The sequence below is a fragment of the Larus michahellis genome, chromosome 17 (genome assembly GCF_964199755.1).
Source record: "Larus michahellis chromosome 17, bLarMic1.1, whole genome shotgun sequence".
In the NCBI taxonomy this organism is placed as follows: Eukaryota; Metazoa; Chordata; class Aves; order Charadriiformes; family Laridae; genus Larus; species Larus michahellis.
In genome coordinates this window covers 3,514,509-3,533,356 of record NC_133912.1, presented here as the reverse complement: position 1 = coordinate 3,533,356, position 18,848 = coordinate 3,514,509, and the positions used below count along the sequence as shown (strand labels likewise).

At 55.3% G+C, this 18,848-nt stretch overlaps 1 protein-coding gene across 18 annotated transcripts in view; it reads right to left on the bottom strand.

Annotated features, from left to right (window-relative positions):
• The window catches only part of LOC141732448 (protein CEPU-1), a 479,662-nt gene that overhangs the window by 15,539 nt on the left and 445,275 nt on the right, over window positions 1–18,848 (bottom strand). For all 18 annotated transcript variants that reach the window (XM_074561455.1, XM_074561456.1, XM_074561457.1 and 15 more), the window contains one exon: window positions 13,667–13,792. In XM_074561455.1, the coding sequence (XP_074417556.1) occupies window positions 13,667–13,792 (126 nt within the window). The remainder of the gene's footprint in view (window positions 1–13,666; window positions 13,793–18,848) is intronic.

The window sequence follows — 18,848 nt, the reverse complement described above, 5'->3', positions numbered from 1 at the left end:
TTTAGCTGTTAAGCGGGCGCACGCAACACAGCTCACTAGTCACTGGGACACACAACTTGCAGAGACCCTCCAGAGACCACCCCATTGCCTGCAACCGGTCGCTCAGCCTATATTCACAGCCTAGAGCCTATTTCCACCACAGACTGCAAAAGCAAGGCACGGGGAGCCGAAAATTGACTGGGTTCCCCCCGCATACAGTCGTGATCCGCGTCCAGGGCTGGACCTCCCCCGCTGGGGACGCCTGCCCGGTCCGCTCGCATCGCCAGCGCTGCCTAACGCCGCCGAGTCGCTCCATTATAGCACCATTGTGAAGAGTTTTTAGCTTAAAAGTCCTTGAAAGTTTCCCACTGTGACTCGTCAAACAAGATCTTTTTCACTTTTCCTCTCTTCTCCGCTAACAATATTTATACTCATTTCTTTTATTGAAATCTATCTGCCGCCTGTTCTATTAAAGCCGCCTGAGTGGCAGCTCCTATTCTCCGGGAGCCCGCAGCCCATCTATTCTCCAGACAATGAGGTACAAGCAGTCTATCCTCTATTGTGCTTCCCGGCCTTCGGCTCTCAAATCTCCCATCTCAAATAGGCACGTCAGAGACGCCTCCAACACAAAAGATCGGGATCCCGCGTTGTGCGGGGGCTTCCCGGTGCCGGACGGGCTCGTTGCCCTCCCTCCCCCGGGGCGAGCGTCTCTAGGGGGATGCTGCCGCGGTACCCGGGATCCCTCGGGGATGCTTCTCCCGCATCCCCTGAGCACCGCGACTGCACACGCAACGCCTCGCTGCTGCCGGGATGTTTGCGCGCCTCAGACAACTTATTTGTTACCGGGAATAAAAGAGGAGCATTAAACCTTTTGTTTGCAAGAAGTAGTTCCTTGGGAAATAAAAGGATTATGGAAATTAATATTTAAAGGAACAAAACAAAACAACTCGGGGACCAACCACCCTTGAACGAGGCTCTAACTCAGGAGCAAACGAGGCGAATAAAGAATGAGCCCTTTTATTTCGGCGCAAGGGAGAGCCGGGCGAGCTCGGAGGCGGCCCAGGGCTCGGCAAAACGCAGCCACCGTCCTCGGCCTCTCCCGGGATACCGGTAAGGACATCGAGCCCTCGGAAAAGGTCCAGACGGCACGTGCCGCCCCGTTAGAGCAAATTAGCAACGGTTGCAGTTCACAAAGCGCCTAAGTGGTGTCACGTCTATAGCAAAGACGGGCGTGGGGCTCATAAGAGGGCTGCTTTTCTTAACGATACTCATGCATTATCTGGAAACACAGAGCCGGACATCCTCCTCCTTGGCCCTCGGGGTCCACCAGCTCGGAGGGTGAGGTGGTGGCCCTCGCGGCGGCACCGGGAGGGACGGATGCTCCCAGAGAAAAGGTTCGGCTGCGACCGGCACCGAGCCGCTTCCCACGGAGCTTTTCTGCCTCCTTGCAGCAACGCCGGCAACGAGGCACATGAAAACCGAGGATCGAGGCTCCCGCGGAGCCAAGCCCTCTCCAGAGTTCCGGATGAAATGGCAACTCCCGGCAGCTCCGTGCTCCCGCTCGAGCGTCGAGGATGCTCTCCGGGCACCTCTCCTCCTCCCGCGCTCTCTCCCGCAGCCTAAGCCAGACCCTAACGAGTCCTCTCTCCTTCCTTCCCTCCCTCTTTCTTCCTCCCCGCGATTTTTTTCCCCGTTGCTGCTCGCAAGGTGAGAGAGGACAGCGTCGCCAGAATGAAAGATTCTCCTGCGTGCCCTCTCCCAGCAGCGGCCCTAATTCATTTTTCATGGCCCCTTGCAGTGACAAAAGCCGCTGCTTCTCTCTTGTAAGCGTGCGCCATGCCATAAGTCAAAGCTGATGTGCATTTTCCCCCTGGGTGTCGGAGCTGTGCTTTTGATTTAATTTGTCCTGTTGTTTGGCGCTCAGCCTTTGCCGGTGAGTTCCTTTGGAGAGGCGGCAAGGTAGAGCCCCATCGGCGGGGAGGGGGCTGCCTGACAGATGGGGTACGGTGGGGTAGTGTTTAAATAATTTGCTGCGATGATACCGAGATGTTGGAGAGTGACAGATGCTGCCGGAGGAAAAAAAAACCAAACCAAAAAAACCCAAATCGCTCAGACAAAACACCCGCACATCCTGGTTGCGGGAGCGCTTGCTCCCGGATTAAATCCTGCCGCGACTTGGCTTTCCTGCAGCCTGTCCCATTTCTGGCAGCTTTCTCCCTGTCTCCAGGAGAAGCCGTGGCGCACAAGGCTCGGCGGGGAGAGATGACACCGAGAAATGATGTGTTCCTGCCGGGACTTTTGCACAGCGCCCCCAGAAAACCCCCACCATTCCCTGCTGGAGAAATCCATCGAGATCCACCACATCTCCTCCCAACCACGCGTCCCTGCGTGCCACCGGCGTTGCTCCGGAGGTGACGGCATCCCTTGTCCCCTGCCAAACTCCAGGCACCCCCTTTTCCTCCGGATTTGTCTGAACACCAGCTGCTGACGGCCAGGACCGGAGGGTCCCTCTGGCTGCAAATTTAAACCCAAAGGCTTTCTCCCCAGGACAAGCTCTTAAGAAGCAATTGCAATCCAAAGCGTTAAACGGCTGTAACCCCAGTTAAGCTGTATTTCAGCCGCATTAAGAAAATATCCCTAAGATGGGAAGCAAGTGGCATAATGGCATTAGAGTGAAAAAAAGCAGCATCAAGTGCCAGCTAAATCCATCCCGAGCGCTGGCAAGGAGTCACGGGGATCTGGGAAACTTTCCCTTCTCCCTGCGTATCCCTGCACACGGAAAGCCTGGACCGTATAGAAACCCCTCGGTTTTCTATAGACGGGGGATATTTTCCTTCCCTCCTCTTCCCCCGGGACCCCCCGACCCCTCTTCACCCCCCCAGCGGCAGCAGGGTGAAGCTCGCCGTCTCCTCTCCATCATCTTTAGCCCGTCTTTATTTTTTCAGACAATGCTATTTTCCAGCCCAGTGGCCTTGCTCTGTCCCTCGTGTTTTATGGCACTGATGTCTCCATTTCTGGAGGATCGCTCGCAATATTTGCGGCTTGTGGGGAGAAGCCGGGGGAAACGCGCGGGGCGGCGAGATGGACCGCCTCGGCACGGCCAGGGGACTGGCGAGGGAGCCTTGACCCCGGGGAAGGGAGATGGGGAGCGGGGAATTGCGGAGATGGATGGTCTCGGGGCACTGGGAGGGACTGGGAACACTGGGACGGGAGAACGGGCATCGCTCGAGCCCATCATCCCCTCTCCAGGCCTCCTGTGAAGGTACGGGCCCTGCTGTGGGTGCTGGAGGGCAGCGAGAGGCATCGCTCTGCCGGGGAAAAGCCATTTTAAATAAGAGCAGTGTATCACAGGAAGGGGAAAAACCCACGGGCTACGGCATTGCTCTGGCTTTAAATTATACTGTAGGAGGACAAAAATAAAAAGAGAGGAAGACAGAGAGAGAGAGAGCGGCAGGAAAAAGAATTGCCATTGTTTTACCAAGCAGATGGGAAAGTTCAGGGGATCAGAAAAAGACTATTATTATCTTGACTCGACCGAGAGAAGATGGGAAAGGAAGAGGCATTTTTTTCCTCTGCAGTGAGTAGCGCCGTGGCAGAAGACATTTCAGCAAAGAATCGGAAGGAAACGGTGCCGTGGGCTCCGGCCAGCGCCCGAGTTATCCCCACGGCCTGGGCACACCGCTGGGATTTGGCTTTTTGTCCCCTTCCCCTGGCAGTGACACCGCATCACGCACCGGGGGCGATGGGCAGGGGAGGGGGTGACCGGGGCGCACGTCCCTCACCGCCTCCAGCTGCGGCAACGGGCCAGCTGTGCCGCCAGATGTGCCCGCTGCCGGTGGCACTGCAGCTGGGGGCATCCCTCCGTGGCACCGCCGGCTTTCTGGTCCCCCGTGCCGTCACCGGCTGCCCGCCTGGCGTCAGGGCAGGACCGCCCGCCCCAACCGCCCGGCCTCCTGCTGCCCTGCCCCAGAGCATCCAATTTAGAATCGTGGAGTCATTTATGTCAGAAAAGACCCTTCAAATCATCGAGTCCCAACCGTTAACCCAGCACTGCCAAATTGCCGAATCCACCGGGTAACCACGTCCCACAGCGCCACGGCTGCACGTCTTTGAAATACCTCCAGGGTGTCTTATTTTCTACAAACCGTGCAAGGATACACTAAACACGTGACAAATCTCCCCGCTTCTCCGGCTGGCCACGTCACCGCGAGCAGAACGCGATATTTTTTCCCCTCCCAATTCACGCGACAAGCCCTTTTTTCTGCGCGTGCAACGGCGCCCGCACCTCCGGGGCTATTCCCTGCTGTTCTTTAGCTTGCTACGGGGCAGCCGAGCAGCTCCGGCTCGCGAGCACCTTGCAGCTCCTTGCCCATCCGAGCGCAGCAGCGTTTCTCAGCCTCGCCAGAGACAAGAAAACTCTTTTTCTACCCGCGTTCAGGCAAGGCGAAGGGCACAGCCCCAGCGCCCATGGCACTAGCCAAGCACAAACACCAACAACCGATTTACAAACCGGAGCAGACACGGGCGCAACATCTTCCCTGCCAAGCATCAAGGAGAGGGAAAGCAGATGTCGGAGCACCCCTTACGCACCACATCCCTCCTTGCCCTCGCTCCCCAGTTTTTTTCCCTTTCCCTCCAGCATATTTCGCCCAGTTTCTTTCTCTCCTTCCCTCTTTCCCTCTTCCTCTCTCCGCCACGTGGTCCTTCCCTCAAGTCCCCACGCCTCGCCTTGTCACCTTTCCCTTCTTGGCATCCTACCTCCCCCCAACCCCCGGGACACGGAGAGGGGCTGGCAGCCTGCCCTGCCTAATCCTGCGGCTACCGACTCCTCGCGCACTTAATATTCACGACAGAGAGAAACATTTCACGGCGAATTGGACGCACATTCAACTGGAAATGGAAATTTTATGACTCTTCTCACTCTGCGCCGCAGATTACACCAGCTGAGAAAACATGGAAGCAAATGAACAACCTGTGAACTGTAAAGTATATTAATAATGAAATCACAGCCCGGGAAATGAAGGCTTTATTCTGTTTATATTCTGCTCCATTAATAGAGAGCGCTCACGCTAGCTCCACCCCATTAGCCGGCAATCTGCGCAGGGGAAGAGCGCAGGGGACGGCAGGTGGACGGCTACGCGGGACAAAAAAAATCTCCGTCCCACTGGGATGAGCTTCACAAGGGCAGGAGTTTGGCTCAAAGTGTTTCCTTGTGCCGCCTCTGCCGATGGACGGTGCAGGCAGGTGGGCACAGGAGATGCCTTTGGCCTGGGTGTTCTGCCCCGTGCGAGCTCGGTGAGCAGAGGAGACATTCCAAGGGAAGGAAGGGAGCAGAACGCGATGTCGGGAAGAAGCAGAGCACGAATTCAGGGGAAAATCGGCTCCAGAAGCCCCCCAGAAAGGCGCCGGTGCCAGGAAAACCATCCATGTGCAGCTTTACGGCAGAGCTGCGCTTCCTCCCCCTGCTCATTCCCATCGCCCTCCTGCCAGGGGTCGGAGCATCTTCCCCACCTCCCCGAGCATCCTTCCCACCCCTCATCGCGACATCCCGGCCCTCCAAGGATGGAGGTACCCCGCAGCCCCGAGGCCACGCTGATGGCCGCGGGGGAGCGGCGGCAGACGGAGCCGGGCTAGCAGGGCTTGGGCAAATCAATATTTCGGTGCTATTCCTTGTGCCCTTGGCTGGGCAGACCTGGACCACATGTGAAGCAGCCCGGCCGGGCTCCCTCCTCCCCGAAAACAAGTGCGGCGGCTTATGCAAAACACATCACGGGAGCTAAAACGAGCCCGAGCCGAGTTTTCTATAGCTGAAGCGACCCGGTGTTGACAGAATGGGGACGCGTTTCCACAGCTCAGATTTTTATAATAATACCTCGGGGGAGTCGCTGGCGAAGTTTGGCCCAAATATAATTAGTTTGCACAGCTATTAGGGGCTGATAAAAGGTTTTAATTTGTGTGGAGATCTCTCGAATCTCAGACACTCCCGTCCCTTGCTCTTCCCCACGCCAGCCGAATGAAAGGCGAGTCCCAGGCAGGGAGCGAGACGCCAACACAAAGCCACGCATTTCCTCGGGAAGGAGGGATCCGCGCTCCTTGCTAAAGAAGGGACAGAAAATCTGGAACAGCAACACCGGCGGCATGTTGGATTTTGTCCACCTTGTCCCACCGCCCCGAAGAAATAACTAAAGTATCCCCTTCTTCCCATGGTCAGCCGAGGCACCGCTGGGGATGGACAAAGGATGCCGGAGGGTGGGACGCTCAGGGTGGCGACGGCGTTATGCCGGGCAATGAGAGCGCATCGGAACTTCCCTGCTTCCCCAACCTGGTCCTGCAGGGCTGACCAAATTATCATGAAGACGGGTGAGCTCGGGAGCGAGAAAAATAAATCTCCAATATTCTTAATAATATGGCTTCATACGGGGTGCCGGCTCCCTCGCGCTGGGTACGGCGGCAGCGGAGATCGGGGTGTTTTGCCACACCGCCGCGGGTCTCGCCCTTGCAGGAAAGGTCGCCGATGCCTGACGGGATGAGCCGAAGGGTAAAACACGGGGGTGCAGGCAGAGCTGCCTGCTTTTGCGCCCCGGTAAGGCAGCGACCTGTGGCATCGCCGCTCCGCGAGAGCCACCAGCCCACCCGCATCCCCCAGCTGAGATAAGGAGCCGAGCGCGCTCTGCCTCCGGCAAGGAGGGAAAGCGTGACATTGCAAAGCTATGTTTAGGGAATATGCTCAAGCTGAGAGGGTTTTTTGTTTGGTTTGGTTTTTCCCCCCCCCCTTCCTTTTCTTAAGGGGAAGGCATTGCCTCATTTGTAGCTGGTAGGGGTCTTGTTATTTTTGGACCAAGATGCGTGTTTTCAAGGTGGCTACGCCAAATATGCTAACAAATCAGCTCGAAGAGTTCATTTCCGCCATGCGGGGAATCAAAAATATTACTTTTATATATACACAGACACACACACATATACAAGTACATAATCTCCCGTTCCTTAGAAAGAGCAGGAGGAACCAGGGCGCATCAGCGGAGGGGAATTGCTAAAAGGAGCTGCCCAAAGCCAAGCACATAACCGTGTTTAAGTCGCTCCTGGAGGAAAGCAAACCCTGGAGCCCTGGGAGTCCTGGTGGACAACAGGATGACCATGAGTCAGCAATGTGCCCTTGTGGCCAAGAAGGCCAATGGCATCCTGGGGTGCATCAAGAAGAGCGTGGCCAGCAGGTCAAGGGAGGTCATCCTCCCCCTCTACTCTGCCTTGGTGAGGCCGCACCCGGAGTGCTGGGTCCAGTTCTGGGCTCCCCAGTTCAAGAGGGACAGGGAACTGCTGGAAAGGGTGCAGCAGAGAGCTACAAAGATGATTAGGGGACTGGAACATCTCTCTTATGAGGAAAGGCTGAGGGATTTGGGTCTCTTCAGTCTGGAAAAAAGACGGCTGAGGGGTGACCTTATCAACACTTATAAATACTTAAAGGGTGGGTGTCAGGAGGATGGGGCCAGGCTCTTTTCAGTGGTGCCCGGGGACAGGACAAGAGGCAATGGGCACAAACTTGAACATAGGAAGTTCCACCTAAACACAAGGAGGAACTACTTTACCCTGAGGGTGGCAGAGCCCTGGCACAGGCTGCCCAGAGAGGTGGGGGAGTCTCCAACTCTGGAGACATTCAAAACCCACCTGGACGTGTTCCTGTGCCACCTGCTCTGGGTGACCCTGCTCTGGCAGGGGGGTTGGACTAGATGATCTCCAGAGGTCCCTTCCAACCCTATGATTCTATGATTCTATGATTCTATGATGTGATGCAGCCACATCCTGGCTCCTACCGGGCCAAATCCTGCTCCCATGGGAGCCGATGGAGAAGCTGCTGGTGCTCAAGGGGCAGGATCCTGTTGCCGGTCACAGCGTGTACCAACGGCAGCCACCAGCTTCTCCTTCACTCTGACCATGCACAAAACCAAGGTCCATCTCAAAGTTCTCCTTCTCCAAGAGCACCGCAACCTGTTTGTTTGCGCCCAAAGCAACCCAAAGCCACCCGTGACCCTTTTCCTGGTCGATCTGTCCGGCGCGCGCTGATTAAGCGCGCATCAAACCCGGTGGCAGATTTACAGGTTAACAATGATTTAGTGGAGTGCACCGCAGCCAAATTAATGCCGGCTATAATGTAGTTTACCTCATTAAACAATGCACACCAAGATCCTGTCTGTTGTAAAACAATTGGTCTCTGAAGCCTAGTGTTCATCTTCCAGGGTTGCTGGGAGATAATAAATGGGTAATATTCCGGCGATAATGGTAATGGAGTCACGGCTCAGAGCTAATATTATGGCAAAGCAGTAATTATTTCAACAGTAAACAAGGGGACGGTTGAGCTGCCGACAGGATTGGAGCCGGTTGAAATGCTTCAGTTAATTTAGCTAGAGCCCGGGCCCGCGACTGCCTCTTGGAAGGAGGACAAGGTGCTCGGCCACCGAATGAGTGTGCTGAGCCTCCGCGAGACACACGGCCACCACGAGACGAGGGGACGCACGCAAAGAGGTGAGGTGGGATGTCACGTTGGCACGGTGGCCAACCCAATGCCGCAGCTCAGGGCTGGCTCTGTGCTCCATCATACGGACAAGGTAGGACAACTCCTGACCCTTTTTTGGGACACCACTTGTGTTGGCTGACGCAACATCTCAAAAGGAGACAGAAGACCACGCGGAAGCAGGAGACCCAGGATGACCCCGGAAGCAGCCTTACACAAACCATCTGCGCTCTCCCAGAGATATTTCCCTGTAAAAAGGACCAGCAGAGAGCACGGCTCTCCGGTCTTAAGTTAATTAGATGACTTGAGGTAGGGTTACAAGGAGCCACCTCGTGGGATGCTGGGCTGATCGCTGCGAGGGACAAGGCGGCACAGAAGCGGGCGGAGAATTTCCCACCCAAACGGATACCCCTTCTCTTCGTGCCTCCAGATCTGATGTCCCACCTACCAATATCCCCCTGCCTCCTGTCCAGGGAGGACTCTGGAAAGCTGAAGGCAGCAAGCTTAATGGACAAACCTCTGAGGAGGGAGGATGTGCCCCTTTCCCAGGGATAAGCAACTCTTCAAGGTGGATTTTTTTTGCAGTTGCCTGTCCTCTTGTTTTAAGCCCTGCCAAGAGCCAGAGAGAATCAATATATCCAAATATACCGGACTTCTCCCAGAGTCCCTTTGCTGGTTTGCTGCTGATGTATAGACAGATGATCTCGTGAGACCTCTGTCACATTAGGCCATCGTGTCTCATCTATCTTAAGTGCATATACAAGCTGTGATTACTACTGCATCTGAGTGCCTCACGTCTTGAATATATTTATCCTCCCATCGGTCCTGCGAGACAAGGGACCGCTATTGTACCTCTTCCAGGGGGGACGTGTAGGACCACGGAGGTTAAACGGAGTGATCACGGAGGATATCCGGGCCGTGGCCACCTCGGGATCCTCCGAGCATCTCTCCTGTCTCGGGCCTCTGCCTGGCAAAGCATCCCGGTGGCACCTACCCCGCAAATCACAGCTCGGGCTCAGCTCAGGGCTCCGGCTCCGCACAGGATCCGGCCGTCAGCACCCAACCTAATCCTGAGATTAATGAGGGATTCCCGCAGTACAGACCTCTCCATCAGACCTCTTACGAGTAAATACACGAGCAAGCCAAACCGCAATGTTTCCCTACCCTGGCAGCCGCTGTCTGAAGCCTCACACCAGAATCCATCATACTACAGCAATAATCAAAAAGAAATTAGACAAATCCATGGCAGAAAACTCCATCAAGGGTTGTTAAGGATGATGACTTGGATGCAGCCTCTGGCTCAGGATGTCCGCGCATGGCAGACGGGTGCTGGGCAGGCAGATGTGCGTGCATCATGTTTTTTACACCCTTTCCTTGTGTCCCTGGCCCCATCAGGGCAGGATAACCACGCGTGCCGTTGGACCACAGAGCTCTCGTTATCGTTACTGCGAAGCCATGCCCCCTCCTCCTCCTGGGGCAGAGGCTGCCGAGCGCTCGTCCCTCCTGGGAGAGCCCACACTTTGATTCCTCAGCACATTTCCCCAGCTTAAGGGGAGGCATGACGAGCCTGGTGTCTGCAGCACGGATAAATATCCCCCGGTTAGCTCTGCTAGCGAGCAGCTCCGCGCGCTTCGGCGTCACCCCGTGCCCAGCAGCTCGGGACACTACACTCCCCCCGAGCCAAGAAATCCCAGCCTTTGTCCGCCGAGAGATGAAAACAGGGCTGACAACATGGCAATCGCCATGACAACATCAGAGTTACCCCCCCAAAATAAATAACAAGCCCAGTAACTATGGAAACACCTGAGTGACCCAAACCAGACTATTAACTACAAGACCTTTCTGCAGTTTACAGATGGCATCGGCACCGTGAGGCTGGGGACCATAATACATCCGAAGCCTTGGAAACAAAGAGATGCTCGGCGCCTATGGGTGCCAGCTGGAGGGGCAGAGCCCCAGAGCGGTCAAGCCTCCTCCACCGAGGCAGAAGCAGCCGTGACTACACCAGCTCCCCCCTCTTGTTCCACCTCAACCCGTTCAGCTGCATTAACAGGCGTTGCCGAGGGCCAGTACAGCATTACGGGTAGACGTGGTGTTTAGCGACGTGGTTAAGAGATGGTTTTTGTCAGAGTTAGGCTGATGGTTGGACTCGATGATCTTAAAAGTCCCTTCCAACCTGGGCAATTCTATGATTCTGTGATTACTGGGAGAAGAAACAGAAAAGGGAGAGAAGATAGGCTATAGCACATCACGTTTGGACTGGCCACGGCATCACAAAACCCTTCTCCAGAACCAGCCTCCTGCTTTTTTGCTCACAGCAGGAGGATGAGGATGGGCACAGGCAGGGCCAGCCACCACGCAAGGCTCTGATGGAGGCACCCGCAAGGCCATCGCTCCCGCGATTCACCGGCAGGAGACTCTTGCTCAGGATCACTCATCTCCCGAGCTCTACAGCAAAAATGTTCTCCTCCTGCTGGCCGCGGGGAACTCTTCCAAGCCCCCAAACCAAACAGAGACTGAAAAACAGGCTTAGCGGCTTCCATAAGGTGGCAACAACTACAGACGCGAAAATTCAGCAGAGCTTACCAGAACAAGCCGCTAAACGCATATTACACCAGACCAGAAGAATGCAAAGGCGAGAAAACATCCGAGCAGTAAGGGAGCTGGGAGAGGCTGGAAAAGGGTCTCGAGTGAGACCAGTCCCTGGGGAGCCAGGCTGCTCGCGGCGTAAATCCTCTGAAGGACCCGACCGCACGCTCCCCTGGTGAGCAAACACTCTTATTTGCTCCATTTCCCACCAAGAGCCGCGCAGGAGGCTTACGGCTGCCAAGAAAATAATAGAGCCTGTGAAGTGCCTTTGCAGAGAGGAGCGCTCGACGGCGTAGGCATGGGGACCGGCTCCTTCAGCTACCGCTCTGCCCGCGCCTGGCACCGACGGCGCTATCAAAGCCTCTCCCCAGCGACATCGGCGAGAGACGCTTACCCATCCGCTATGTAAACCCTTAAATTATGCACCGGCTTTGCCTCAACCAATTCTCCCCGGCCCCTTTTTCTCCACCACTCCGAGCGAGACGGAGAAAGCCGGCGAGAAGGAATGAAGGAACAGGAGGCGGCTCGCTCGAGACTTCCCCGGGGATGAGCGGCGAGGCGGACCTACAACCGAGAGAGGGGCCGGCAGCTCGCTTTGGGTCCCCCGCTCGCTCCTACCTCTCCAAATTAGAGTATATCCTACTAGGAATGGGCTACCACCTCGGCATCTGCTATAGCACCTCTCTGCACCTGCCCTGGCTCTTGTTTCAGTCCCCAGGCTTCCAATCCTCCTCTCTCCTATGTGTGCAGAATGCAAAACGGAGATGTAGAGGTCCCCTTCGGTGGCTTGGCAGACCCAGAAAGAGAAACAGAGGGGGTGACTACGGAGACAGGCAGCCACCAAAGTTGTCTCGGGCCACCTCTGGGCTCAGCACCCTCCACCAGCGGGAGGCCAGACTCAAGTAAATCTCCGTGCTCGTTTGTTCCCTTTGAGTTTTGAAAGCAGAATGCCTAATCATGCCCCGAAATCAGGTAAGAGCTGCTGCTGCAAATTACACAGCGCCACAGGTAATTTCTGATTAGCTCACTCTTCCTCTCCTGGTGCATCCTCAGTTTCCATAGCAGCTAAGTCCTAAGTAAAATGGAAACATCTGGTTCAAGCGCAGGTAAAGATTCCCTGGGGAAAGAAACCTGCTGGATGGCAGCAAACACAGAAAATAGCCCTCGCGAAAGACAGAGGTGTCATAAGCCGGGAGCCCGGTTAGGAGAGGATGGATGGCACACGCGAGAAGGCACGGGAGCAGGAGAGGAAGGTCCTGGGGACGCAGAAAGGAGAGAAGGTCTGTGGGGAAAATGAGACGTGTCTGAAAAACAGGCAGTGAGTGAGGCAAAACCACATTGTCAGGGTAGACAAGGGGAAGAGGAGAAAGAAGAAAAGGCTTCAAGGTGGGAGCTCACGGACTGCCTCAACCGCCAATGCCACCTGATGGTGACAGATATAGTGACAGCAGATGCCACGGATAGATGCTCGGGGCCGGAGAGGAGCACACGGATCTGAGCCCTGCCTTTCATCATCCATCCGCGCACAGACCCCGACCGAAGGCCACCGTTTCGGAGGCACGACCACCTAAAGCGGACAAGCCAACACGTGCACTGGGAGGGGGAACGTTTTTTACAGAGACTCCTGTCAAGGGAACGGGCTGAGATGCCGCCGACTCAGCTCCCGCTTGGCCCGGGCTACGGAGAGTGATGGATCTGGCCCAGCAGCTTGCTACGGCACAGACAAATAGCAAAAAATCAATGGAGCTGCACTGAGACGCCGCAGCCATCGTCAAGGCAGCTGAACAGAGAGAGCAGACACGGCGCCATCCATCACTGCCGCCGCTGCGACGTCTCCTTCGGCCGCCGGACAGCCCGGCCGGGGCGTCCCCGAGGAGAACTTGAGACGGTTGCCTCTGGGACAACAGCCCACATTGGTAAAACCACAGGGAAAATGAGTGAGATGAAGTTCTTAGACGGGATCAGAGCCGGACGCTGCCCCTCGGCCGGATGGCTCAGCCCACCCAAAGCCCCCAGACCTCACCCCCAGCTCTCACCAGTGAGAACCTCACAGCCATTGGGAATAACGGGTCAGCGAAATGCAAAACAAATGCCAAAAAACAGCTGGGAATGGGTTTTGAAATAATACGCTCCCGAATAGGCACGTATGGGAATTTGCTTCCCAGCAGTCACACCCACGCCGTTCTGCTCAGGTTCTGCTTACCAATTAACAAGGCCACCAATTAATGCTCTGTGTGTTTTCCTGCTCATTTGCGCTATTTACAGTCCTTTGAAGCAACGTGCGAGAATTACCCGAAAACTTTTCAAAATAGGGTCGGACGAGCACATTCAATCCCTATGCACGACAACCCCGACCCGGCACCCGCTGCCAGTCCTCCACACCACCAAAACCGTAAACTCCTCTCCCAGACCATCAAGATGGACGGTTCTCCACCGGAGCCATCAACTCCTGCGTTAAGTCACGTCTTTTTGGTGCACGTCACCTTGGTTTTTTGCAGCCACGAGGCAAACCAGTCAACGACACCTCCCCAGCCGCTCGCGAATGGCACCGTGCCCTCCCCAGAATATTTTAGGTAGTGTTTTGTCTCCTACCTTTGGGCGAGATGTGTCTCCAGGTGATTGTCGGATCTGGCCTGCCCGTGGCTATGCAGGTGAGGCTGACGTTGCCGCCCTCGTTGATGGAGATGTCAGAAGAGATCTCGGTGATTTTCGGAGACACTGTGGTGACACAAAGAAGGAAATGAATATCCAACTGACTCAAATCTCAAACTGTGGGTGAAGGAGGCTGGGTCTCCTTCCTCCCTCCACCTCGACAGGCTATGCGGTAGCCCATCACTCTCATCTGACTTGACAGGAACACACAGGGGAAAGGGGTGGGCAGAGAAGATCGGGTTGAAGTGGGAAGAAACCGCAGCCAGAGGGGATTCAGTCATTTTAGGGAGGCTCGAGACAGCACCTCGCAGCACCTCCACAGTCTGCGAGGTGGTCCTCCTTTCCCCATCCTGCTTCCAGTTATCATCCTGTCCTCCAGCCATGATGAATCCTTTCCAGCAGAGCTGCGTCCGACTGGGAAACCAGCGTTCACCCCCTCCACACTCCCCTAAAGGCAGCGATCGCTCCCGGCTCAACAAGGGCGCCCAAAGCACGCGCAAGGCTTGCAGCTCTTCCTGCAGCCGTGCAGGCTCTCCATCACGCCCTTGCAACCAGAAAAGCACCAAGAGGAGCTGGGCATGAAGATGACAAGTCTACCGAGGAGCCTCCAAGGTCTATCACCCTGCAAAGGAAGGGCAATTCAACTGGGATGGAAAGCACCGCCATCGTGAACGTCCAGGTCAGATACAAGGGGCCAAGACCCGAAGAGGGGACGCGCATACAGGACAGGGCCTGAGGAGAAGGGGAAGGGATGAGGAGCAAGCAGGGAGCGCTTGGCCCCGCTGCTGCGTGAGCGGAGGACGCGATGCAGCCGGTGGGGAGGGCTGGGGTTCCTACGAGCTCTACGAGAAAAACGATCGGCTGCTGTTATCAGCCTGCACCTGCAGAACATAATAAAGACCATCATCTTCCTCGGTTTGTTTTTATTTTTTTTTTTCCAGGCCATTCTCCAGAGCCTAGCAGCGGATTGGCACCCCGCCGCGGTGCTTTGCAGGAGAGTCACAAATCACTTGCAAAGCATCCTGCTCCTTCCACCCTCCCCGGGCGAGCCCCGCTCATCGACTCACTGGAATCCGCATCCCGGACCATTGCAACACCCCTATTCCTGACCTGGACCCTGCTTCCGAGCATCCCTTCCCTGCCTCTCCCACACCTTCCCGGGGCTGCTCCGAGCCGGAATGACTGCAATGGCCTTGCACGCATTGCCTCTGCTGTGCAGGTAAGTAATTTATTGATCAGTAAAGCACTCCAAGACGCTCTGGAAGGGATTATGTCATGCCAGTGCCGTGCAATAAAATAAAAAATGATGGATTTTTTCTGAACATGAGGGTGATTTAGGGTTTGTAGTTGGAAGTGTAGTTAAAGTACATTTTAAGTGGAAATCAAGGTGGGTAATGAATTATTCTCTGTTTTGAAGGGCTTCTGGGAGTTCATTTTTTTGCTGCTTTGGGCACGACGGCTAATCTGCTAATCATGCACCGGAGGACAAGTACGGATCAGACGCTCCCAGAACAGTGGGAGCTCTGGGGCAGGACAGCGGAGGGCACGAAGACGACACCGCAAGAAATATTAATATGCATCAGTGTCATTAAGCCCAGCGTAAGGGGACAGGCAGGACATGCCTCCTGGGACTGACCGCCCACACGGAGCTGGGAGACGCTCTGCCAATAGCCAGGTAGTCCATTGAGGAGCTGCAACTAATTACAACGGGGCTCTGATTGCCCTGCCGTGTTCCCGGCGAGGCTGGGACCGCTAGCCGGGAAATCCACGTGAGCTTTAAAAATATCCAGCCACGGAAAATAGGCCAAGGAGGTCTCGCCATTACCATTTCGGAGAGGTGGAAAGAGGCAAGCGGAGGCGCAGGGAATTGCCCCCCACCGCCTGCGAAGAAGCAATAGCTTCCAGCTGTACATCCCGACAAAACTAGAGGGGTATCTATCACCTTCATTGCGGCGCTCGCTACATCACAGAGGAGCCTTTCTGATGTTTTTTTAACTACTGGAATCCACATCAGCCCAGTTCAGCTTGTTTTGCTCACTGAGGCTTAACGCAAAAACCAAGGCAGACTTCGCACCACGACTTGGGTACCACACACGCACGGATCTGCACCCGCCCAGGCGAGAGACAAAAACCTGCAACCCGATCCCCTGACCGGAGTCGAAAACATAATTAAAACAAATTAAACTTGGATTTCCCAAAAGACGAGCCCGACATCCTCCTCCTCGGCCGTACAGCGGGAGATTTCAGTTCTGCTCAGAGCAGGCAGAGGAGGAGAAGTGGTCGCGTTGCTGCTTAGCCGAGCAATGGGAGACTTTGCGACTCTCTCCAACAAGAGGACAATCATCTCGAGCCGCCCGTGCGCTGGGGAAAAAGCCCACCCTGCCCCGGCGAGCTCGGGACGTGCTCGGGAATAGGCGATTTACTGCAGCCCACCTGGGACGAGAGGAGGCAGGAACGGCTGGGAAGTAAACCGGAGCGACAACGGCAGCGAAGTCGTTAGCTAACCCTTAAATTAAATGCGCAGTGGTAGAATTTAACACGACAGTTATTGTATGCTAATTAAACGTTTGAATAATTAACCACATGAACTACTTAAAATGCCTTTCTGGAGACTGAACAGGTATGTTGCGAGGCTTTTACCACACCAGGGAGCGAAACCTGAATAAATAAGCGATGGCCAGTATATCTTAAATATCATTTAACGGTCACCGGTGCTCCCGTTCCCCCTGCGTCAAAACACATTCTCCATCAGTTGGCATCGCTGCGGCAGTGGGGCAGAGGAGAAATTTCTTATGCTGAACGCGGGACACAGATGGAGCTGTGCCCCTATGGGAATGAATAAATAAATAAAGCTAAATAAATGCAGGCTTCCCAGGCGGGATCCCTCTCCTTGCGGGCAGTCCTTTTGTGTTCAGCATCGCTCTTGCTCAGAAGTGATTAAACATGGCAGTGTTGGCCAAGCTGCTCCAGTGACACAGCGCAGATTTCCCCAGAGACGGGCTGGTGTTCTATCGATCCAACTTCTTTTTTCCCCCCCCGCTATCCTTGCCACGATGATGGGAAAGGTCTCGGCGCTGCTCCCAGACGCTGCAGCCCTCCGCAGGTGCCCAGGGCATGCCCCCGGTTTGCCCGGACTCGGCGCCCGCTCGCACACACCGAGTCCCCAGGACATAAAGCAGCAGCTTGCTTAAATATTTAACCAAACCATATGGCGCGTTACACGTTCGAGGGTGTTCAGTCAGGTGATATATGCCTTTACGGATCCAAGCATATGCACTTGCCTACACAGATATATTCCCTGGCGCACAGACACCCTCCTGCCGCTGGCAGAGACTACCTGCCCGCTACGTTTTCAGCCAACGCAGGTGCAAAAGCTCACGCGTCCCATGCACCTACCCCTTGGCCATGCCACAGAACGAATCATAGAATGGTTTGGGTTGGAAGGGACCTCAAAGACCATCTCTTTCCAAACCCCCTGCCCTGGGCAGGGACACCTCCCACTAGACCAGGTTGCTCCAAGCCCCGTCCAGCCTGGCCCATCTCCTATCATCATTCCTTCCCCAGGCATCTTCCTTGCCTGCCATGACCATGCTGCTGCCTGTGCTTATTTCTCCCTGACACCGCGTCCCCACCGTTGTCTCCTGATGTACCCCTTGTCCGGGCTCCCCGGGCACACCGAATTTCAGCCACGTATCAGGCGAGAGGCAGGGAGACCCCTGAGTATTAGGGGAATGTGGATCTGGAGCAACCTCTCCACCAGAGACGGGGAAGAAGACCTCAGATGAGCCTCACTGCATTGGGTGCCTGCAAGGAGAAATGGCATTTTCTATATTTTTTTTTTTTTGTTTTGGCTTAACTACCTCCTGTCTACCCGGTTTTGGGAGCCAAGCAAGTAGCTTAGAAATACACGTGTGACTTTTCCAGCCCTGCAAATCCCTTCTGGAGCGGGAGCCCAAGCAAAGTGCCCAGCGTCGCGCAGCAGCCCGCGAGCGAGCGGGCTCTCCCGGTGAGCCTAGCGAGCACCTCGCTTCCCCCTCCTCATAAAACATGCAAACCTCCATCTTCCAGCACGAGCAACATCTGCTCCAGATCAAAGGAAACAACAAAGAACAACTATAAAAGCGTCTCGGAGAAAGAAAAAGAGGGAGATTCAGACTCGCGTTCTGCAGGCGATCTGTGATGCGCAGTGGCAGCTTCCTGAACATCAGGCTGCCGCTGCTCCTGCTTTTCATAACAGCCTCTTACCGCTGTCACCCACAGACGTCCCCGTGTTCTACAGAGCGCTGCTGCCACGGATCCTGCCTCCGGGACTCGGGAAAGGGAGCCCCGGGTGCCCCAGTGCTGCTCATGGCGATGCTACGAGTCAGAGCGAGCCCACGCTCCCCTGCCAGCAATGAGGTGTCCCAAAAAGCCAGCCAGGACCGGGCACAAGGCAGAGACCCCCACATCGGGCTCCCATCCCACTCCTCCACGCTGTAACCAGAGCATTTTCCTCTCCTCCGGCAGCAACCACCGGGTCGGGAGAAGGTATGGTGCTCCGCAGAGCCAGGCGTCTCCATTCTGCCTTCTCCCTCTTTTGTGTTCAAAACCTTCCTGCCTTTTAAAGGAAGGCAGAGAGCAGATGGAGACGCCCGCGCCTTCAACTACAGGTGTGTTATAATGGGCTTCTAAATCAGGTTGTGCTGCTGTAACACAATCATAATTAAGAGAAAAGCAGAGAGCATCCTTCCATCATACCAACACAGCTCAGGAGCTGTATTGAAGAAGCCCGCGGGGTGCGAGGAAGGGCAAACACAGCCTTAGTGCCTTCTCCCAGCTACACTGCTCGGTCATACAGGCTTGTATACAAAAACCGCGCAATTACAGGTGCCGATCCTGCCCTGGGTTCGCCCAATTTCTGCCCCCTTCCCCACCGGTGTGACGTGTTCGGGACCGAGCCCCCTCTGCGCCAACCTGGCAGCAGCCAAAGACGTGAAGAAAGCAGCCTGGAAACGAAGAGGACATACGTAACGACCTTAATAAGCTATTAATAAATAACTAATGGCAATTGCTCGTTTTAAAGCAAGGCGTAATGAGATGTGTCATACGGCACCGAGATGTGTCTAAATGATTTCCCAAGTAG